At 43.8% G+C, this 21,296-nt stretch overlaps 1 protein-coding gene across 7 annotated transcripts in view; it reads left to right on the top strand.

The window, feature by feature from the left end:
* The window catches only part of CHCHD6 (coiled-coil-helix-coiled-coil-helix domain containing 6), a 109,899-nt gene that overhangs the window by 80,853 nt on the left and 7,750 nt on the right, over window positions 1–21,296 (top strand). For 3 of the 7 annotated variants that reach the window (XM_038148783.1, XM_038148777.1, XM_038148781.1), the window contains one exon: window positions 6,037–6,075. The exons of 1 other annotated variant lie outside the window; for it this stretch is intronic. In XM_038148783.1, coding sequence (XP_038004711.1) covers window positions 6,037–6,075 — 39 coding nt within the window. Of the gene's footprint in view, window positions 1–6,036; window positions 6,076–7,291; window positions 17,911–21,296 lie in introns of those variants that run through there. 3 more of the 7 variants (XM_038148779.1, XM_038148780.1, XM_038148778.1) reach the window with 3 other exon arrangements.

Below are 21,296 nucleotides of genomic sequence, written 5' to 3'. Positions count from 1 at the left end.
ACAGGCCTCCTTGTCTGGAGATATTTCCTGACATACTTGTGATGCTTCCAAAGCAGTTTAAAGCTTTCAGTCCTAGCTAAACCTTTGCACGCCAATTGAAAAAACCTTTCTGGACACCAGAGCTTCAAATACAGGAACAGGACATGTTGAAGATAGTGTGTTACAGTGATCTGAATACAGTGTTAGAGTTAGCTGTGCTGCTGGTATTTCCATCTCTGGCAATAAATATTATTCTGGTTATAACATCTTTTTTGATTAGAGGTCTTTACTGGGGGCCTTTAAGAGTTGGTGAAAGGCTCTTAAAGACCTCTGCAGTCACAGAAAGTGTCCAGAAAGACAACACTTGGTATAATTAAATTGTTACCTTTGTAATGCAAGGGAAGCAGAAGAGAAGCCTTAAGTTAGGATGGTGCTGCATTGTCTGGTGTACCTTGTTTCTAAAGCTGGAGAAGTGCTGCTCTGCTGTGTTGAGCCTGGGTGTGCATGCAGAAATGCAGACAAAATTATTTTGACAATGTGTTCGCTCCTTGTCCCTGCTGAATGCCTGTTTGTCCTGTATAAATGGATTTCAGGATCAGCCAATCTCCAGCTCTGAATTAGTCTAATAAGGCATGGTGCATAGGGTTTAAAGGTCATTTTGCAAGCAGCTGGCTTCCTGCATATATTAAGGGGAATGATTTTTTAAATAATGGTATTGGAAAGCCGTTGATTTAACTTTTAAAATACCTGTATGCTATAAAATTTCAGCTCTTCTGCCTCTGTCCTTCAAGCACTCTGCTTGCCCTCTGCCTGCTCATCTTTCTGTCATTTCTGATTACCTCTGCCCATCTGCCTCTGCATTCTCTCCCCTTAGGTTTATCAGTCCACGTTTGCTGCCCACAAGGACTTGGCTTGTATTTCTGAGGAGCTCATCTCTTGGGTGACTTCTCTGGGCTGTGGAACAGAAAGCTCTGGGTTCCTTGGTTCAGGCTGTTAATAAAGCACTAATACACTGTTCTTTTATTGGGAGACTGGGAGCTCTCAACAATCACTGCATTTTTGTGTCCCAGCAGGTTCTTAGTTCCCTCCTTAGGATGAATTTAACATTGGTGAAAGAAGATTATAATTTACTTTTTTTTTTTTTTTAAGCTCCTGAACTGCTTGAATCGTGCACATTGATTATTCCAGTTTCCTCTCTGTGGAGTGTGTACTTCAACCTCAACCTGATCCAAGTGTTTCATATTAAAATGGAGGATGTTTTTATTCATTTGCTTGTTACCTGGATTCCTCTTTGAGTTTGCTGATGAGCATGATTTGGAATGTTCTAATGAACATTTAGTAGTAGAAGTAACATTGCAGTTACTTGTAGAGACTTAGTAGTAGAAGTAACATTGCAGTTACTTGTAGAGACTCCTGCATCTTCAAATGTTCTTTCTGCACGTTTGAAGTTTTGTTCACAATATATATCCTCAGGAAATCAGATAATTGGACAAAAAGCAAGCTTAAAATTTAGGGAGATGATAGCAGCTGCAATCTTTTTTCTTCTTGCATTCAGACCAAACTGCTGTGAAACTTTTACATTTGTCTTAGTTTCTGAAGGATGTTTCCTGCTCATGACTTGCAATTGTTCTGAGTTTACTCTCTTTTTAATACCATGCAGTGCCCTGACACAACTACTGAAGCAGTTCAGTTTTTGTCTAGGACACACCTTTCTTCTTTTGATATTATATTAAAAGCATCTCCTTTCTGTTCTTGAAGTGTTTTTTTTCTCTGTAGCCCTCTCCTGACTATTGTGGAAATAGGAGAGTGATACAGGACTGAATGGAATTGTGGGTTCTCTCTGGCTGCCTGTAAGGGCTCAGACAAACAGGTATGTGATGGGTCCCTGCTTAGCTGCTGTTTAAAAAAATACTCTTTAAGTTAGAGGTTTTTTTGCTGATAGAACTGTAAACCTTGCAATTTAGAATAGTATATTGGCATAAGATTAAAAGAAAATTCTCCAAGTTTCTAAATATCAAAGACTCGATGTTTTTATCTTGTGTGAGGCAGTAGGGTAAATAGTACACTGTGTTTCAGTTACCCACTTGATAGCTTTATAAAATAAGTTATTTTATAAAATAGGAGAGTTTCTGGTTATAGATACAATATAGAGACTTGTTGATCTCTCCAAAGATTTGAAAAGGAGGCTGAATTACTATTTTTTTTATTTGTCCCATCTCAATGCTATCTTAATTCCACGTTTGGGAACTTCTGCTGATTCCTTTTCATGGAAGGAAGAAGGGAGGAAATGTATCTTTCTTTAGAGGCACTGCCTGCAGCTAAACATAGTGTGCTGGGAAGTTACATGGGTACTTCTAATGATCCTCTGGGCTCTCTGGCTCTGTCTCTCCATGGATTCAGGTGTATACCAGATGGTGACTTTGAACACAAGAGTTTCCATCAGGCCATATCAGCAGGAACTATTGAAAACTTCTGTCTTCAGTAGTGCTAAATGCAGCCTACTTAGGATTACCATCATTTAACAAGTTCTGTAGTATTTCTGGGCCCCTGGGGTGTTGTCAGTACTGTTTAACTTCCTGTGGTGCATCAAGGTTGTATTTTATCTTTTGGTACCAAGCTTAAGTGCATTTAGGAGTATTCTGAGGCTCAGGAAATCTTCTCAAATCTTGTACAAGTAGATAGCCACTGAAAAATGTATTGGATGCTGTGATCCAGGTAGGGGTGTTCCTAGCTGTGTGTACTTTGAGCTGACAGGATGAAGGCATTGTGATAGAGTTGGAGTGCACTAGAGAAATTCTTGTGGAGAGCTTGTATGGTACCACTGATCACTGTATTGCTCTGCAAAAGCCAACTTAAAGTTCTAAAGCTTGTCTAGACTCCAGATTGACCTCTGGAGCAGAAGCAGGTTCATTGCTGAAGGTAGACTGGGTGTAATGTTCTAATGCATTTCCCTCTTTCCAGTCTTTGTCAAATGTCTTGAGGCACACAGGTTGCCACTTGATTCAAAAACAACAAGCATTTTAATTTCACAATTAAAAGTGAAAGTCATACTTTGTTCTTGCAGCTGCTGATGGGTGGCTCGTGTGCACACAAAGCTGTGTTGTGAACTTGAGACAACAGAATGCTCTCAAGTTCCTTGTTTAATCCAGTATCAGATGAGTGCTGGTTGGAAAGAGCCCAGGCTGTATGAGACCCTTCTTAGTGCCTTCTTGTTTTGCTGAGCCTTGACATCTGTTACAATAAAACCCCATAAAATGCAGGAAAGTCTCTCTTCAGTCAGGTGAGTGTATTAGCAGGCTTCTTTCACTGATGGATTAGAGCTAGGCTGTGTTCAGTAAATGTGGCTAAATAATAAAAGGTGAGATTGTGTGCAGTGATCCCAGGTCTCCTTTCTCCAGCTGCTGCCTCCTGTCTGTTAGCTGGGAACCTTTGCACAGGCAAACAGCTTTGCTTGAGAGAGCAGGCTGTGCACTGCTTTCTGACACAGCCAAAGGTGGCTGACACAAAGCCAAAGGAGAGCTTCTCTCTGAGGGATTGAAATGTCAACAAAGATGTTGTACTGCCTGCAGAGCCCTGACTCGCTTTGTATAAAAACTGAGCAGATGTTGGTAGGTCAGGAGCTTTGCCATATACAGAGCAGACCCTGGAGAGCAGGGCAGAGCCTGCTCAGGTGACGTGAGGGACACTGTCCTGGGTTCAGTGTGCCAGCATTCCCCTGAATGGGGGGCTCCCCCTAAGCCATGTGTGGAGCTTTACCCTGCTTAAGGAGTGGGACTCATGTAACCATGCTGTACATCCATGAGCCTGGTTTATGTCCCACTCTCTGCTTGCTCTAAACCTGCTGGTGAGTTGCAGTGGTGTTCCTCAGAAGCACAAAGGCTCTGAAGTAATAAGTTCCTGTATACCTTGTGAAAACAGGCAATTAGGTGGAGGGAAGGGACCCCAGTGGTGCTTGTGCAGGGGAAAGGATATTGACTCACTCTTTATTAGACGTGAGCTTGGTCACAGAGAAACTGAGCTTTGAGACATGAATCTGGAGGAATCCAAGTGGCTGCTCATGAACAACTTATTTGCACTTGAAGACTCTGGCTTGCCTGAATGTTTGAGGGGCTGACTTCTGCCTACCATTGTGGTCACCTTCATGGAGAGACTCAACAAGGGTGGTGCTGCAGCAGCTGAGAAGATTGTCCTTTGGAATATGCCTTCTCTGTCTAAGTATTGATTTCCTTCTTGGCTTTTGAGAAATGGAAGCAAACTCCTTGTTACAAGAGAAGGCTACAGAAAGCTTTCAAAAGTTTATAGCTTGATCCTCTAAGGCCTGTTCTTTTATTTTAGGATGAGATAAAAGATACAGTATTAGGTGTAAGCAGCCTGTTAAAGAAAAAGGCTTGTGGATTTAAGGTAGCCTGTGGTCTTGCTTCCTGCACCTCTTTTTGTGTTGCTCAGGCAAATGTTTCATGCTTGGAAAATTTGAGCTCTGGGGATCAGAGCAACTGCAGATCCTTGCTGGCTTCAGCACTTTGTACTGATGATGAGCAGGCAGTTGTCAGCTCCTCAGTAGCTTGTTTTTGCTGCTGTGTGTTGAGGCAGGACAGCAGCTGAGTTGAGGGAAGAGGAAACTTTGCAATGTGGTAGTCCTGTGTCCAAGGACTCATGTGACAGACAACTGTGTGTGAATGAAACAGCCTAAGGTCTGCCAGCTCAGTGGTGGGTGCTCAGTGTGGCTGTTGGTTGTGGCGTGGCTGTGCTGTCACAGCTTGTTCAGAGGTTGGTCACAGGGTTAGTGACTTTTGGCTGGGTTTTTTTCAGTCCCCAGTGGTCATCCTTGTTCATCTATTATTAAGCCCACTTGGACATGGCTGGCAGGAGCTTATTCCAAAGCCTGATGGAAGCAAGGTGTGGTAGTTGGGGAGTGTGGGCATTGAGGAATTGGTTGTGTCAGCAGGTCTGCAGGTGGGCTTTGGACAGGATAGCAGGGGTTCATATTTATAAAGTTTTCATAGGCCCCTTGAGTCCAGTGATAGGCTTTGAAGCATGGTTTCCTCTGAGCTCTGCTTCCCCACAAAATCTTCAAGCATGATCCATCAAAGAATGTGAAATATATTCTAAATCCCACTGCTGCCTTTTTCTCAGTCAGCAGGGTTGTGCTTTCTTCTCCAGTCTGGAGTTGTTTGCTGTTGAGAATAAGCAGTCTCTTTTCTTGTGATTCCTTGCCTCTCTTTGGGACATGATGCCATCAAGAAAACCAGCTGTTCCAATCTGAGAGCTGCCTGTGCCTTCATGCTCTCTTGTCGATTGTGTTGAATCAATGAAGTGCTGCAATACTGGAGAGAAAAGGGGGGTGTGAAGAAATGAAGAGGGAGATCACACAGAAGAGGATTCGTATCCTGTCCCATGGTTCACAGTGGCTGTCTGGAACTAGATCTGCTATAAAACCAGAAATTCCTTCATGAAAACTTGAATCCCGGGTCCATATCCTTGCCTCACTAGGTTGTGGGATCTGAGAGTTCCCACATGAAGAAGAGAGCTCGCTAATCTCAGCATCTTGGGAGACCTGATAAGTCCTGATCGTTCCTGCTGAGAAGGTGGTGGCTTTGATAAGTGTTACAGGAAGAAATATTTAAAGGAGAGAAGTAAGGGAGATAATTTCTGGATGCCAGCTGTAGCAGAAGGATAATGTTGAAAATATTCCTTTTGAAAATCCTGCAGATTGCAATTCTGACTCCCTTCAACTCTTGAACCACTGTCTCAAACCTTTGTCAATACAGACATTTTTCCTGTGAAGCGCAGCTTCAATGGCATCCCTGTTCAGCCAAGAAAACTGCCAGGTTGTGCTTTGACTTTGGTTCCAGATGTTCAGTGCAAAAAGCTTACATTGCTGCTATGAAAAGCTTTTCTTAAGGGACAACATAAAGCAGGAATGTTGTGAGGCTTGAAGGCTGAAGTAGGCATCTTCCCTTGAGAAGAGTCTTCTAAAGCACAGATGTCTGGTACACTGTCATGTGGCTAAAAGGTTATAAGGATTATGTGTTAATCTGGAGCTGTTGATCTTCCCAGCAGGTTTGGATCCAACTGATGTTTGGACCCACCAGCAAGGTATGCAAGAGGATTTCTTCAGTGGTTCTGTACTGCTCCACAACCCTCTGGGCTGTAACTGTTCATCTGGGTCCTGCCTGCTCTTCCTTGTGATCTTTGGTTCTTGCTTTGCTCTCTCTGTTGGCGCTTTCTTTGGCTTCATCGGTTTTGATTTGTGTGTGCCATGGTACCTGGTCCATCCTGACAGCAGGATGGTAAGTTCACACCATACTGTGTGTTTTACCTCAGGCAAGCTTGTGTTCTTCCAGATAATTGCTTCAGAATCAACAGTTGGAAGTGTTTCTTGATCTTGGCAAGAATTTCTCAAGTACCACTGAAATTCCAATGAGTTTCTGCAAGTGCGTGTTGTAGAGCTGTAGGAACTTGCCCTCCTGATTCCCAACTTTTCGTTTCTTATTTACAAGTTTACATCTAGGTGTGCACTTGATTATCTGTTTGGGGGTTTTGTTTTGTTTTGTTTTGTTTTTTTCAATAGACCAACTATATCTTTTTATGGTTTTTAAACCTGTTTCCCTGAGGTTGCTGCTTGAAATCCTTCTTTTCAGCTTAAAAATACCAGTAATTGCCAGCCCTCCTGGGCAGGATGTGGAAGGTTTAGGAATCCCCATTTTGTCTCACTGGCACCAGAATCAAGTGCTGTATAGCACTGCCAAGTTATTTTGTCCGTTGTATTTTTGGTTTGGTTGATTTGTTTTTGTGGTGTGCTGAATTCCAGAGGGTTGCAGTGCCACACTAGCACTGGAGTTGGTCCCCATGAGGTCAGGAGAGTTTATAGCAAATCTCTGAGCTAGAGCAAGCTAAATTGTTCTAAAACTCTTCTGTGAGGTTCTGTGATTAAAACTCAGACTGTGGGTATTTTACATATATTTTACGTGTGGCTCACTGATCTCCCCCTCACCACTTAGCACAAACAATTCTTGGCCCTGTGTAGGTTTTTTCTTGTAGTCTGAACAAGTGAGCTGGAGATGTGCTATTGCCTGGGTTTGCTCCCTCCTCTTCTTCCTCCTCCTCCTCCTCTTTCCATCACTTTTACTCACTCATTTCTAGTCTGGGCTGAGATTTTTCCTTTCCCCTCTGTATTCATTTTTTCACCTGCTTCCTTCCAGTGTCTGCACCTTCTCCCTCCCTCCTCTCCTCTCTTCTGTCCCCTTCGTTTGCATTCCTTTCATTTGAAAACCTAGATTGGAGCTGACACCAGGCTGCCTATTCCCTGCAGCACTGAACTGGCGGTTTGGAAGGAGGAGGCTGCAATTCCCTCAAGGGGCAAGACAGAGTTCAGTGTCTGTCTTATTTTTAAATATGCATCTGAACATGGCTGATCAGAGGAGCAAAAGAAATCTTCGGGTTCTGAGTGCTGGAAGCTCATAAGGACATAGTGTAATCCTCTGCATCTCCCTGCACCTCCTGCACTCCTCACTGAACATGAAAGCTGCTTGGCACAGGGGACTTTGGCTGCAGCAAAGATGGGTAAGAATCAGAGACCCCATGGAAGGAGGGTAGAAAGGGGTGGGTGCTTTGCAAGCCTCACACCTTCTTTTTCTGCTTCAAGTTCTTTTCATTCTGTCAGGTTTATGCCCTCTCTTGAACCCTGAAGGACCCCAGAGTACCTTACCCAGCTATAGACCAGCTTTGCAGGGTGCTGTTTGACCTTGGGCAAGAAAAGACTGATGGCTGCTCGTCATGCTGGTACAGTGAGGGAACAAGCTGAGATGTTCCAGTTCTATGTTCTTACCACAGCCACTGCCATGACAAGGTACCAGAGATGGATCTGCAGATTTCCCAGTAGGAGTAGGAGCTCTGCTAAGGCAGATTTTGTACCCAGCTGGTGAATTTCCTAAATGGCTTTGCTGTGCAGCTCTAGCTGCTGGCATCTGTTCAGGCAGCACAGTGACGAAGTCACCTAAAGGGCAAAAAAAAGGCAGGTGCTTACTGGTCCAACAGCTCCTGCCAGCAGATTAGGATCAGAAGTGAAGGAGAACATATTGAATTAAAGCTGTAATCATAATTTCACTTTAGACAAAATGTATGTCGCTTGGCAGAATACCAGGGCCCTGACTCTTGTAAAAATGTGTCACAGGGTCCTTCAGGACCTTAGGAAGATCAAGACCTTTATTGAAAACCTTCTGTCAGCTGTGTTACTTTCCATGGCACAGGCTACCTTGGTTTGGCATAGGCACAGCTACTCCCTTCTGCAACATGTTGGACACTTCTGATCCTGAAAGTGGTCAAACCTGGTGTAGGTAGCTAAGGGTTCCAAGGTGACTGCAGCAGGTTGTATGGGGGAGGCTGCAGGCTCATCCTCTTCATGTTTTCATTTAGTATCCTTGCCTAGCGAGCAGCCTAACCCATCAGGGGAGATACCTGAGAGCATCAGGACTCAATACCAGATGATTGTCAACTGAAGTATGTTGACAGTGCTGAGGGTAGAGTGAAGTAGGCTCTACTCTGAAGAGAGAAGGCTGAGAAGGCTTTATCTTAGTCCTTCAGAAATGCCAAAATCGTCCTGGAAAAAACAAATGATTTTGATTGGAGAAAAAGTCTTCTTGCAGGAGGATCTCAGTGTTTATGTTGTCTAATTTTTTTTTTCTTTAGAAAGAATATATAGAAAGAAAAAAAAGTAAGAGTTAAGACTTTCCAGTTGAAGACTGGTGAAATGATATGTATGAACGATAGAAGAGTTGACTGCTGGGGTGGATGGATTTGGCCTTCAATTCTGATTCTGCCTTTTTTTGCCAGAGAATCCATGTTTTTGGACTCTGATGAGATGTGTTCAGTTGTTGTCCTTTTAACAGTTTGGACAGTGTTTATGTGGAAGGGGTTGTGCATTTGCAGTGGGTGAGGAATGGAAACAGGAGCTGGCACTGCACAGCTGATTCCTTCTCTACAGTGCTGCATGTTCAGTTGTCAGTTTTTCTCTACTTGCTGAGGATTTTTGGTTTCTTGTTTTAAAATAGCTACTAGAGAGAGAGGATCAATTGCCTACAGGGATAGCTGGAGCCAAGTGGCAGATAACCCTTCCCTGGCTGTATTTGTTCAGCTCCTCCCTGCCCTGGGGATGGCTCTGCTGCAGTTGTGGGTCCCCTGGATGTGTCTCTGTGTACCCAGTCCTGATGAGCAGCATTGTGTACGCCATGGCTTACACACTGCAGTCCTGACTGGCATTATTCTTCCAGTTAGACCTTTCTTGAATAGCAAAGCTACTTATTGCAGACTGCCTTTTTTCCTGAAAAATCACAGATCACTGCATTCTTGCCAGAGCAAGGTTCTGTATATGGGGGAGCCCCAGATAGCAGCAGTCAAACAACCTGAACTGGCTGCTCTGATTGCACCATTTTCTGGTGTCACTGGGGCTGGAAGAATTCCTTGGGAAAAGAAACAAACTGCTACAATAATTTCAGCATGCTCCTGTGACCTTGCTTTTGCCACAGTGGGAAACAGTTTCCAAGAAAACAGTAGAAAGAATATGCCCAAAGTCACTTTCATGTGTAACTTAAAGTATTCAGGATTTTACCCTAGGTCCCACAAGGTAAAAGGCTGCTGTGTTAACCCCAGCTCTTTATCTCTTGCCAAGTCTGGAAATCCGGGTTCTTAAGAGGAGCTGTTACTTGTGTGACCTTCATGCGTGAAACAGTTTCTCTTTTAAAATGTGTTTTCCCCTTTATCAGTTATTCATTGAAGAGTCTCTTTGCATCTGTAGAATTTTGAAGGGTAGCTATTATTTTACCATTTTAATTTTCCCAGCTGTTCAAATAATTGTTTTAACCTCTCAGTGCCTGGAAGTGCTTTTCACATCCTGATGGCTTTGCATTGTATTTCTTTGGTTTCATGGTTTAAATTACCAACAGTTTTCTCCCTATTCCAAATGGTTACTCTGTGGCTTTCTTCTCCATAGCTTTAAAGTCTGCACTGTTCTGAACACCACAGACAGCAAGGCACTTTTGAACTTCCTCGCTGGGATACCGAGCTCTCACATCCCATTTTGGGGTTTGGGCTTTTTTGTTGTTGTTCTCCACACACACACCCTGCAAAAAAGAGAACTTCAATATTTAAAGATCCAGAACAAACTGGTTACTCTGAAAGGTCTTGCCAGTGGCCTCTCTGGAGCTGCATTTCACCGTATGTAGGGAAGGGGCTCTGACAGAGACAGCGAAGCCAGCACAGAATACATTGTCTTCATGCAGTTTTACAGGGAGTAAAGTCAAAGCATTTAATTTGACAGTGGTTTCTGTAGCCCTGACACAAGGCTGTGATGGCTGAGGATGAGGGAAAGCTTCCTGCTGGTCTGGCAGAGGACATGGCTGATTGAGCTGAGCACTCAGTTCCAGGGCTGTGTTCCCAGCCCAGGGTGATGCTCAGAGGGGGAGGGATACATCTTCTGTCCCACCTGGGGCAAAACACTTCCATGTGGGAGTACCTCCAGACCAGCAGTGTCTCATTTCATAGCTTCACTTTTCTTTTTGATATTTATATTTATACTTATTTTCACTGAGCATTGCTTTTCTTGAGTATGTCTTTAATGGCCGTGCCATAGGGACAGAGGTAAAATTTGAAAATAGTAATTACACTGTGATATTCTGGACATATTGTTGTAGTCTCTTATGTGTTCTTCTCACATGTTCTGAAAGTTGCAAAAGGTGATTTATAATTCATCAAACTAAGCATAAAACATCTGACTGCAAAGCCTATCAATCTGATCCCATCTCTTTCCAGCCCTTTAATTAGGGAAGCCTTGCTGAAAAATGTACCCATCAGCTACTGAGAAATAGTGCATTCCTGGACCCTCAGTATAGATCTTGAGTTATCCAGGTGCCAAAATGCTGTCAGAACTGACAGATCTTAGAAAATACACCCACAGGCAGAACATTATCCATTATACCAGCACTGAGCAGTGGGCAGTAAGGAAAAATCAGCAGAGAATGTGTCTTTATAAAGTTTAATTGGCTTTTCCCGTTGCTAAAAATCAGTGTATCCGGCAGGGGAGAGAACCTATCTAGCAGTTTGATTTTTCCATCCCAGAGCTGAAGGGTGCAGTCCATCTTCACTGACGTGTGATGTGGACTTGTCTCAGCACAGCTCCTGGCAGTGCAGTGGAATCCACAGCCCACAGAGGAGGCTGCCAGGCTGTCCTCGGTGAGTGACCGTGCTTAAACAAGTGTGAAGAATGAATTACTCTGGATGAGCTGGATTTCATCTGTGCTCCCGTTGCTCAAAATCTGCTTCAGACAGAGCCAAACTTAGTTAAAGTTTTTCTTTGGGTGCTGGCTGCTAACTGCTCCTGGAATACAACTGGCTGGGGTGTGGAATCAAGGATCCGGGCAATGGATATGCTGATCAGAAAGGAGGCAACAGCCAAAGGAAGCAGGAACTTTGCCAAGGCTCCAGGAAATGCAGAGATCTGGGGGGCAGAACAAGCTTCTTTTGAGTTGTTTGGCACTGCAGGTTTTCATCAAAGGCAAAGAAAACAACAACTGTGTGGATTTCTCCTGGGAAGGCTGTTTTGACACCTTGTTGCAGCATCTTACATTTACTGAACTATGTAAAATGTTTCAGTTCTTCTTCGGTGCTTGTGTCTGTTGCCATTAGATTTATGACAGTTTTATTAAATAATCTATTCAAGATCATTGCAGATCTATTATTATACTGTTTTTTTCCCTAATTGATTAATGAAAACTACTGATTTCTTTATTTGTGATGTGTCACTTCTCTTGCTAAATTCCGCAGAATTTCTGAGAGCATCTTTATTTTAAATTTCTCTTCAGCTAAGTAAAGCTCCTCTATCTCATTTCTGTAAATACTAGAAAAGAGAAGTATGTTCACTCACAAAAGGCAATTTAGTACGTGAACTTCATTAGAAAAGTTTATTTTTCAGAGTCCTTGGTGGTCTTAAAAACAAACTGTAATACCATCACAGGTTTGCAGTCATATGAAGTCAGTTTAACCCTTGTGCATAATAAAACTTTTAAAAAGACAAATTGTAAATGTTTGTTGTTACGACAAATGAGGGAGCAATCCTTTATCCAAAGCCCACTCTGTAGGACCTGTCCTGCTGTTGGCACAGATCACTGTGATGGTTTGGAAGGGGTCTCCTGAGCTGTGGCAGAGCAAATGGGTGTTGTGGGAACTCTTGTCACGTCACTGAGTGGGCAGTGTGGAGAAGAGAGGGTGCAGCAGCGGGGCAGGAAACGTTCCAGGGCTCTTTGCTCTGCCTGCAGCGTGAGCCTCCTGGTCACGAGCAGCCTCTGCCCTTGCCAGGGCTGGTGCAGGGCCTGGCACAGTCAGTTCCCTGTCAGGATAAACTCTGGAGCCTGCACTGTACAAGCTGTAAGAATATGATGGACCTTATGGAAAAATAAGTGTTGATTGTGTTGTGGTTTTTAATTTTTTTATTTCTGCTTATCATATGGCCGTGAGAGACACAGCAACTTCTTGTGCTTGGAAGGTTTCTTTAGAAATTCGAAGCAAGTGGGAGGAAGGGGTAACAAAGTCTATTCTGTTCCTCTAATTCAATATCCCTATTTACGAGCCCAACTCGTCAATATGTTGTCACTGTTCTTTGCAGCAAGAGAAAGACTGAAGCCTTAGAACACTTCTGGAGAATATCTACAAATCCATGTGAATAGCCTAAAACATCATAATTCGTGTAGTTTCCATGGATGCCAACCATGCTGCAGTTAGGGCAGTTCTGGTGTGTTGTTCCAAATGCCACAGCAATTTTACCAGGATGCAGTATTCTTGCCTGCTGGCCCTAGAGTCTGGTGGTGTTGCTGTCTGCTGTTAAATATCTGTCTTGTGCCTCTGTGAAAGAAGGGATTCCTGCATGTGCAGCTTGAGGAACTGGTGAAGAGTTTTAAGTTTTATTGTGTACTATAAAATAGTAATTCCCGATTAAATGAAACTGCATAAAAATATCAGGATTTTGACATCTTGTTTTCAAGTTGGTAAACAGAGATGGTAAAATGCTTCTTTGGTGGCCTACAGATACTAAAGGCATTGCTATCCTAGATTCTCAGTTTGCCAATGCACAGTGTAAATGTGGATGGACAGTGCCTGGCTCTGGCTCTGTGTCAATCATTCCCTAGATGCCTGTTGGCACCTGAGTGACCAGCTCCTCCTGCTTAAAAGCAAGCCTGCATGATTCTTCTATTTTTCTAAACCCTTTGCTGTCTTTAATTGAGCACTGGGAGCCATTGTGTGTGTGGTGCTGCAGGATCCTTGTTGTGTAAGGGCATTGATAAATATGTATTGTGTTGCCAAGTGGTTGTAGCTACTCTGCAGGTAGTGGTGGAGGAGTGAGCTGCATACAGTTAAGAGTCCTTGTGTCTCTGGGGTCAATAAAAACAAGATGGCACAGGGAATTGTGGGAAATGGAGCCAGGATAGCTGCCTTCAGCATCACCTGCTAATAAACCAGCTATTTATAGATCAGCTGAGGCTTTGTCAACTAGATTGTTAAATTAGTATTTACATACTGGCCTCATGGACTTTCACAGAAAATGTCATTTGCATTAGTGCTTGGACATAAGTGCAGCTTCCTGTGCTCCAGACACACGAGTGTGTTTGGTCACATTCAGTGGCTTGCAGTGTGTGTGTGAAACCATTCCTGATAGATTCTAGCCTTGCAAATAAATCCTCTTCTCCCTGTAGCATCATTTTCCCATCTTTCTGTGCCTCTCATTTCTTGCAGAAAAGCTCACCTTTGTTCCCAAATGTCCGCAGCTCATCATGAGGCTGATCTCGCTAGAGAGAGAGAGAGATGAGCAGCATTTCTGCATAGCAATTCCTAGTTAATCTCTGCCTCTCAGAGAGAGACTTGAATTGTTGATGGCTTGTGGGTAATTTAATAACTAGCAAACAAATAAGATGTGTAGATTGTAGCAACTTAGCCCTGATGCAAAATCCCCACACCTATTTGCATCTGTTTGAAAGAATTCTGTTATGAAGGTTTTGCTTTTTTACATTTTAGCACCGGTGGAACAGCATCAGGAGGAGTTGCTGCTCAGTGAAGCTGTGTTGATCACAGCAGGCTCCACACCTGGCTAAGCAGTTTCAATCCCCTGCGTGTGTCTGTGTGCCTCTCAAAAGGGAAGAGTAATCTACTTGCTAGACGTGTGTCTCTCGCAGTCCTTGGACGACCTTGAACAGTCGTTTAACTTGTGTTTATTTGCCCATCTCTACCTGGGCAGATATTACTTCTGTGGTTTGGAGTGTGGAGGTTGAATGGATGTCTCGGCTTCGTTATGGATGAAAAGTGTTACTGAAATGTAAGGTATTCATACTGTCTCTTCAGACAGCTGATCAGAGTTCAGATTCACCTTCCTGTCTTGCTGCTTCTTGCTTCAAAGCCATTTGGACACTTGGATTGTGCGGGAAGTCGGAAGGCAGTGTAATAGCAGGGCTCTGATGCAGACAGGTGTCACAGCCTTCGCTCAGATTCACTTCTTAGCACTCGCAGGGCTGTTGATAAGGTGCTGTTATGCTGGTATTGTGTTATTCTTAATCTGTCTTTGGCCTGCAAAGGGTCCATCAGCATCAGTTTCTCTGACACCTCGGCAGGCTCTCTGGGCACCTCATTACTCTTTTCGGGAAGAGAGCATTGCAATTCTGCTCCTGCATCCACAGAGAGCAGAGCTCACCTGCCTGTGCCAGCCCAGTTACTGTGAGGTGAGAGCTCAGAATGAGGGCTGCAGTTTGTCTCACCAGATACATAAAGCACATAATACCACAACAATAATACAATATTTCCTGAAACTGTTCACCTTTTATTTGTTCGTTTAAGACAGCAAAGCCTTGGTTTCCTCCCCTTCAAATTCTTCTCTTGGCTCACAGGAGAGGGAGTGGGACAGGCCATGGCTTTGGGAAACCTAGAAGCTGGTTCCTTGGTGCATCAATTCCAGTGACTTGGCTGTGTTTATTTCACCATTACCTCTTCCATTTTAACTTTAATCCTTGCTGAAGGCAGCACCTGATTCTTACTGGTAGAATTTTCAGATCTACCAGTTTTTTTCTGCCTTCTGCTACTATTCAGGGGAGATGGGGGTTGGGATGTGGTATTCTGCAAAATGTCAAGGTCTCTTCCTGGAGAGCTGACAGCAAAGGTGTTTTATATGTACATGGGCTATCAGGATGAGACATTCCTACTCAGAAACATTGGCTGAGACAGACAGACATTCCTCCTGCCACAGAGAGACAGGCAGGCTCACTGTTGCCAAGCCTTGAAATATTTGGCATGTTTTCTATTGCCCTAGTTTTGTGGAGTTGTACCTGAAGTTTTATAAGTACATGAGAATTTTAGTTCTGTGTTTTTACTGGAAAAAAAATGAAAAAGGAAGGAATGAATAAAATACAATAAACTAACCTCCTGCCTAGACAGAAGTGGTGTGAGAATGTGACTCAATTGCTTAAAACCAGAAGACAAATGAAATAACCCTAGTGTATTTCTAAACAGTTTTACAAGTAAACCTTGTGGTTTTGTGGGAGTTCTGACTTTCCTCTTAGGTTTTCAATGTGTGAGGAGTCTGCAGCAGGGCTTGTTTTCTTGAGTGAAGGGATATTTGCAGCACTCTAAGAGTTCACGCATCTGCAGTGTCCCCTGCAAGCAATAATGAGCTGACCAAAACAATCAGTCTCCCTGAATTAGAAGAGCTCTGCATTTTTAAAATTTTCTTTGCATTCTAATGTGTGGTTTTTCAGTTGTTCTGGCTTTCAAGCCTTTCTTGCAAGCAACAGGATCTTAAATTTCAAGTGGAAGCCAAGATTTCTTGTAAGAACGTGGTTCGGGGTAGTGGTGTTTTGACATTTTCACAGTTATGTCATATATCATCACACCTTCCTATGAGCTGGCAACACCGTTTACACAGAGATGAACATAATTATTCACAGAGGGGCCCTGTTAGAGCTTCGGACTCCCCGGCTGATCTAGAGGAGAGCGACTGGCTCTGCAGGTCTGTGTCTGTCTTTCATGGGCTCGCAGCAACATGCAGCTGCCTGTGCACTTCACGTTGGCTCCGTAGGCCGGTGCCAAGGCACGTGCTCCTGAAATCACCAGCGAATTCAGAGGCTCCCACTCGCACCTCTGCGTGGCCTGAGCCGAGGGACACATGCAGCCAGGCTCCCACAACAGAAGGGTTTCCAATAAAGCTGAAACACAGAGTTATTGTTTGTCCAACCGCTGGCGAATGCACAGAGCCATTGTGTGGGTCCTGAAAGCCTGGGCGCTTTATTCTCTGCAGACTGAATGGCAGCCGCGGGTAATAATAACACAAGATTAAAAAAGCCAACATTATAGGGGCATTTACAACCTGCTGAGAGAATGAAATCTCAGCAAGGCTGAGCTGTGTCTCTAGCGATCCTACGTTTTTACTGCTTGATAAGGAAATGATGGGCAGCTCTGGAGAAATGGCCACCACAGAGCAGACAAAGGGGGAACAGGCTGGCTGTTCAAATGCTGCAGTAAGTAATGGAAAAGCTGTCTGCAGATCAAGTGACCTGTCCTTCCCCGTGCTGGCTGAGCTGGGGGGTGTGTGTGCAGGCACACTGTTTCCTTCCCAGGCAGGCATCAGTGGCACCAGGATTGGTTTGCACAGTTCAGAGCCTTGTGCTTGGAAGTCTTTGGTCAGCATCATCCAGGCTGGTGCATTGGTAGCTGTTAGCAGGTCCACTCAGGAGAATTTACTTGTGAGAATGAGACTGGCTGTGGAAAAGAGATGGTGGAATTAGCTTTCTGCCTGCAGGAGCGGCCACTCTTTCTGTCAACTTAAATTTAGGGAGACAATAAATATTGAGCATCCTGAATGCAAGTTCCAGTTCTAAGTCACAGTAATGACAACTACCTGACACAATTTGAGTTCATCTGGCACCTTCTTACATGTGGAGTTTTATTATTTTTAAAACAAAGAAACCCTACTCCACAGGGGGGAAAAAAAATTTAAAAAATTTAAGGAACAGCTCCTTGTGTTAAAAACCAAGTCTTTAATTCAGTGCTGGTTTAAACAATTCTTTAACACAAATGTCTTATAAAGTTCTTTGTAAACAGCTTTGTAAGACCCACTTTCCCCATGCACACCTGGAAACTGTTCTTGGTAAGTCAGAGACAGAGTATCAGCCTGTAGCAAGATCCTCTCAGGATATGCCCAGGCTGCAGAATAATGATGGCAGATTAAGCCAGCCCTAACCTTGCTAGCCTTGAGTATTACCAGCGGGCTAACCCTGACAGTGCTGAGCCACAGGAATTTGTACCCACCTGTTCAGACAGGTTGTGCTGCTCTCTGCTACTCAGCAGGTTTCTGAGGCAGCATCTTACATATGTGACCTTGGTCTTTGGCATTAATGATGCAGTGAGTGAAATGATGAGAGGTAATTTAAAGTAACAAAACATAGGTTTTGCTACATGGCTAGGCCAGGTGTGGTTTAATAGCTGTACTTGTCCTTTCTAAAAACATCCTCATCTGTTCAAATCTCTTGTTTTGCTCGTGCCAGGCAACATGGCATGGAAATTGCTGGGCCTTGGGTGCTGTTTCTAGTGTGGGCTATTATGGGGAATCAGAAATTCAGACTGCTCATGGATTCATTTACTTGGATTAATGAATCTGTCTCTGCCTCTGTTTCCCCAAGAGTAATGTGAAGTTACTTACGTCAGAGGGATTTATGAGCTTTTTTCTATATTGGCCATTTTGCAGAGAGTGAAATTCAGCTCAGAGGGCTCTGCAGAAGGACAAAGTATTTGAGTTTATTCTCTTATAATCCCTGTTACAAAAAATTGAGAAGTTTCTGTTTAAAGTCTCTTTAAACACAAAGTATAATTACTCTTTGGTTTTTTATCCTCTCTCTTTCTTCCTGTTTTTTTTTGTTTCTCTCTCTCTCCTTCCTTTACATTTTGTTTTTATTTAAAATGTTCCCTTAAACTGCAAACTGTTCAAGTTGTGACCTGAAGGCTCCTCTGTGCTGGCACAGATTTGCAGAAGGCAGCTGAGGGCTTGCTTTGTTTCCACAGGTTGCAAGTGTGAAATTAAATGTATGTTAGTGGTAAGGTCTTTGTGGGCAGAGTGTAAAGAGGTGTTGAGTGACAGTAGCAAAGAATGGTCTAGGAGGGGGGCAGAGAGGATGTAGCTTAAACTAAATATGATGCTTGCTTTTTTCCAGAACCTTTACAGGAGAAGCATGAATGTGTTCCCAGTCCACAACTCCCTTGTCTCTTCCTCCCCCACCCCCCTCCCTTTTTTTCTCTCTCACCCTCTGGGGCTGCTGTTTTAGGATGAGTTGGTTCCAAGCAGACAGTACTTTCCAAGCAGATAAACGGACACCTAAGCAGCTGCACTGGTATCTGTCATGAACAGACATGCTGTACAGTGAGTAAAATTACAAGATGGGACTGGCATCATTTGTCATATTATAAAAAAATGCAAAGCTCCCCCTCCACTTGAGCAGCATCCACAAGACAATTGAACACCACGCTTAAAAACTGTCACTTTCTTTTCCAGTCTCTGAATACATTTTCAAATGCTAACGTTAAACGTTCCACCTTCAGGTCCTCTGTAAAGAATGTGTTTTAGACAGATGGAAGCAGGTCTCTGTCTTGACACTGATGCAGGACTATAAATTTGCAGAGGAGGTGATAGGAGATAATTATTTAGAAGGCTTTTGTGGCTTATTCCAGCATCTGGTATTCTACCGGGGTGTCCTCCAAAGAGGGATAGGGACATGATGGAACTAGAGAAATGCTGAGCTTGTTTTTCACTTGGTAAAGGTTTTTAATCTTGAAAGAAAGATTTTTGGAATTTGGATTCCGGAATTTCAGGAGGAGACACTGAGAAATCAAGATGCGTCTCCCGGAGTTCACCATGTTCCCTTCATTTGCTCAGACCCATGGTTCAGGTTTTAGGGTATTTTATCTCCTGGTCTCTTCATTGCACAGATTGAGCTGGGTGCCAGCGGGCAGCTACTCAGAGCAGATCCCTGCTGCCCAGGGACTGACTGTGACAGTGCCATGCTCAGGGCAGCTGAGCTTGCAGCTTCCCACAGGTGCTGCCTGGGTGTGCCCGTGGTTGGGCATCTCCATCTAATCTCACAACCGAACGTCTCCGTGGCTTCCCGATGTGTCACAGCCCCTCCATCCTGGTCCAGGGTCATGCCCTGCTGGAACACCCAGTGCCCTCCAACCCGGGCTGCACATTCCCTACCCAGCCTTCCCACTCCTTGATCTTGTGGAAGGGGAGTGGCACGGTGAAATGTTTAGTGTTTCTTGACTTCTGAAACCTCTGTCCAAGAGGTGTGGCTCAGTCATTTGACTGTCTCGGTTCAAGCCATTAACATTTCAAAAGGGCTGTAAATGCTGTCTGGTTGCCTGAACTTGGTAGAGGATTGTCTAATTGGGGCATGGTGAGGGCCAGCCAACCAGACTTTTCTTCCTTGAGATCTAATCAGATCTTGCAGCTCCTGGGACCAGATATTTCAAGATACTTGAAAATTGGCATGAGTTAGACATATAATTAATTCTTTACAATCTGATACTCAAATAGTGTAAATGCTCAGTCAGCAATAAGCTTCTGGTGCAGGAGAGTTCAGTGCTGAGTCAAACGGGCTGATTCTGCTGAAATAATTTCAGTTTCTGGTTTGTACCTGGGTAGGGGAGGATAGTCTTCCAAAATAATTTTTTTTCCTGTTTTTAATTTTACCTGTAGGTGCCCCTAGTTACTGGGAGGTGTTTCACAAAAACAGGTAGGAATCAAATCTCCCATCTATCTGCAAATAGACCTGAGAATTCCCAGTTTTCTCTTGACTCTATCATTGCTGATTTTTGCCTCTTCAGCCAGAAGAAAAGGAGAGCGACATCTACACCCATGTGGGTGAGATGAATACAGCTATCACACAAATAAAATTACTGGCTGCCGAGTAGCAACAGCTTAATGAAAATGTGAAGTGTTAAACAAATAAAGCCAGTCAAGCTCATAATACTTCTGTGTGGAATTTCACTGTATCACTGAACAAAAATAGAATTAGTCATAGAAAAAGGATATCTGGAGAAGTCTCTGCCTGCCTCTGTTCTTAGTGTATGAGGCCAGACTAGACAGGATTGAGCCATACTTTAAATGGGGACATAATACCCTGACCCAAAGATGAATTCTCTTTATCCAGAGCAGGATTCTGCTAAAGCAAGACAGAAAGGAACAAGATAAAGCACCAGATTTCCTCTGAAGCCTAAATGCAAATTGTACAGAGGAATGGATCCCTTGAGAACTGAATTTTTGCATTTCTTTAGCATCTTTTCTGGGTGAATAATTATCATACCTCTGTGTGGTTGGTACGTGGCATTACTCTTAGATACAGAAGGGGAAACTGAGATGGGGATTTATTTCAGCTGCTGGAAGAAGTTGGGAGGTGACTGACAGTAGAGCCTAGGACTGGCTTATGCACTCTAGGCAGTGCTCACCCTCCTGGAGTGCACAGAAAAACTTCAGGGTTCAGTAACACTGGCAAGCACCTGGTGAAATCTGCAGTTTGAGAATTTAGCAACCACTGCTGAGGTCCCATCTCAGAGGTACAGACAGTGCCATGCCTGAGGTGAAGTGTTCTCAGCTGCTCTTTGCACTCTACCCAAGGACTGGACTTACCTGTGCTTCCATCTTCATGAAAATTTCAGGAGTTTAAGGCATGCTCATTAGAACTAGTGCAGGTTAGTAGTGCATCCTGGGATGAGTTCTGGAAAGACAAAATGCAGTATGTAAATCTGGAATCAGCTTGTGAAGAAGCCCTGCAGCCAAGGAGCTGCTATATTTGCCTCCAAACAAAATTACATCCTCTTTCCCTGGCTTCTCCCATCTGTCTGTGTGGGGCTGTGAACAGTCAGTGAATGGGATGGGATGTTCCCTAGGATTTGGGAGGACAACTGCGGCTGCTCCTTCTATCTCCTGTCTCTCTCTTCCTCCACCTGCTCCCTGATGGGATTTCTTCACAAATAAAGCACATCTCAGCTAGGCTTGGTCTCAGGTTGTGTGGAGTCACTGGTGTATTGAAGGTTTTGTGTCTGGGTCACATGGAGCTTTAATACACTGGGGAGTTAGAGATGGTTTAGGAGTTTAAATTCTAAGCACCTTTATTTTTCTAGGTGACCTTGTGAAACTTCCTTGTACCAGACCTGTATCTCGCTGTCCTGCTGCCTTTGTCTAATTTGTTTTCTTGTGTATGTTACTGACATCCAGTGAAGTGTAATTTGTTTGAGAAGTGGCA

The sequence above is a fragment of the Motacilla alba genome, chromosome 12 (genome assembly GCF_015832195.1).
Source record: "Motacilla alba alba isolate MOTALB_02 chromosome 12, Motacilla_alba_V1.0_pri, whole genome shotgun sequence".
Taxonomy (NCBI): Eukaryota; Metazoa; Chordata; class Aves; order Passeriformes; family Motacillidae; genus Motacilla; species Motacilla alba.
This window is presented reverse-complemented; position numbering and strand designations above follow the sequence as displayed.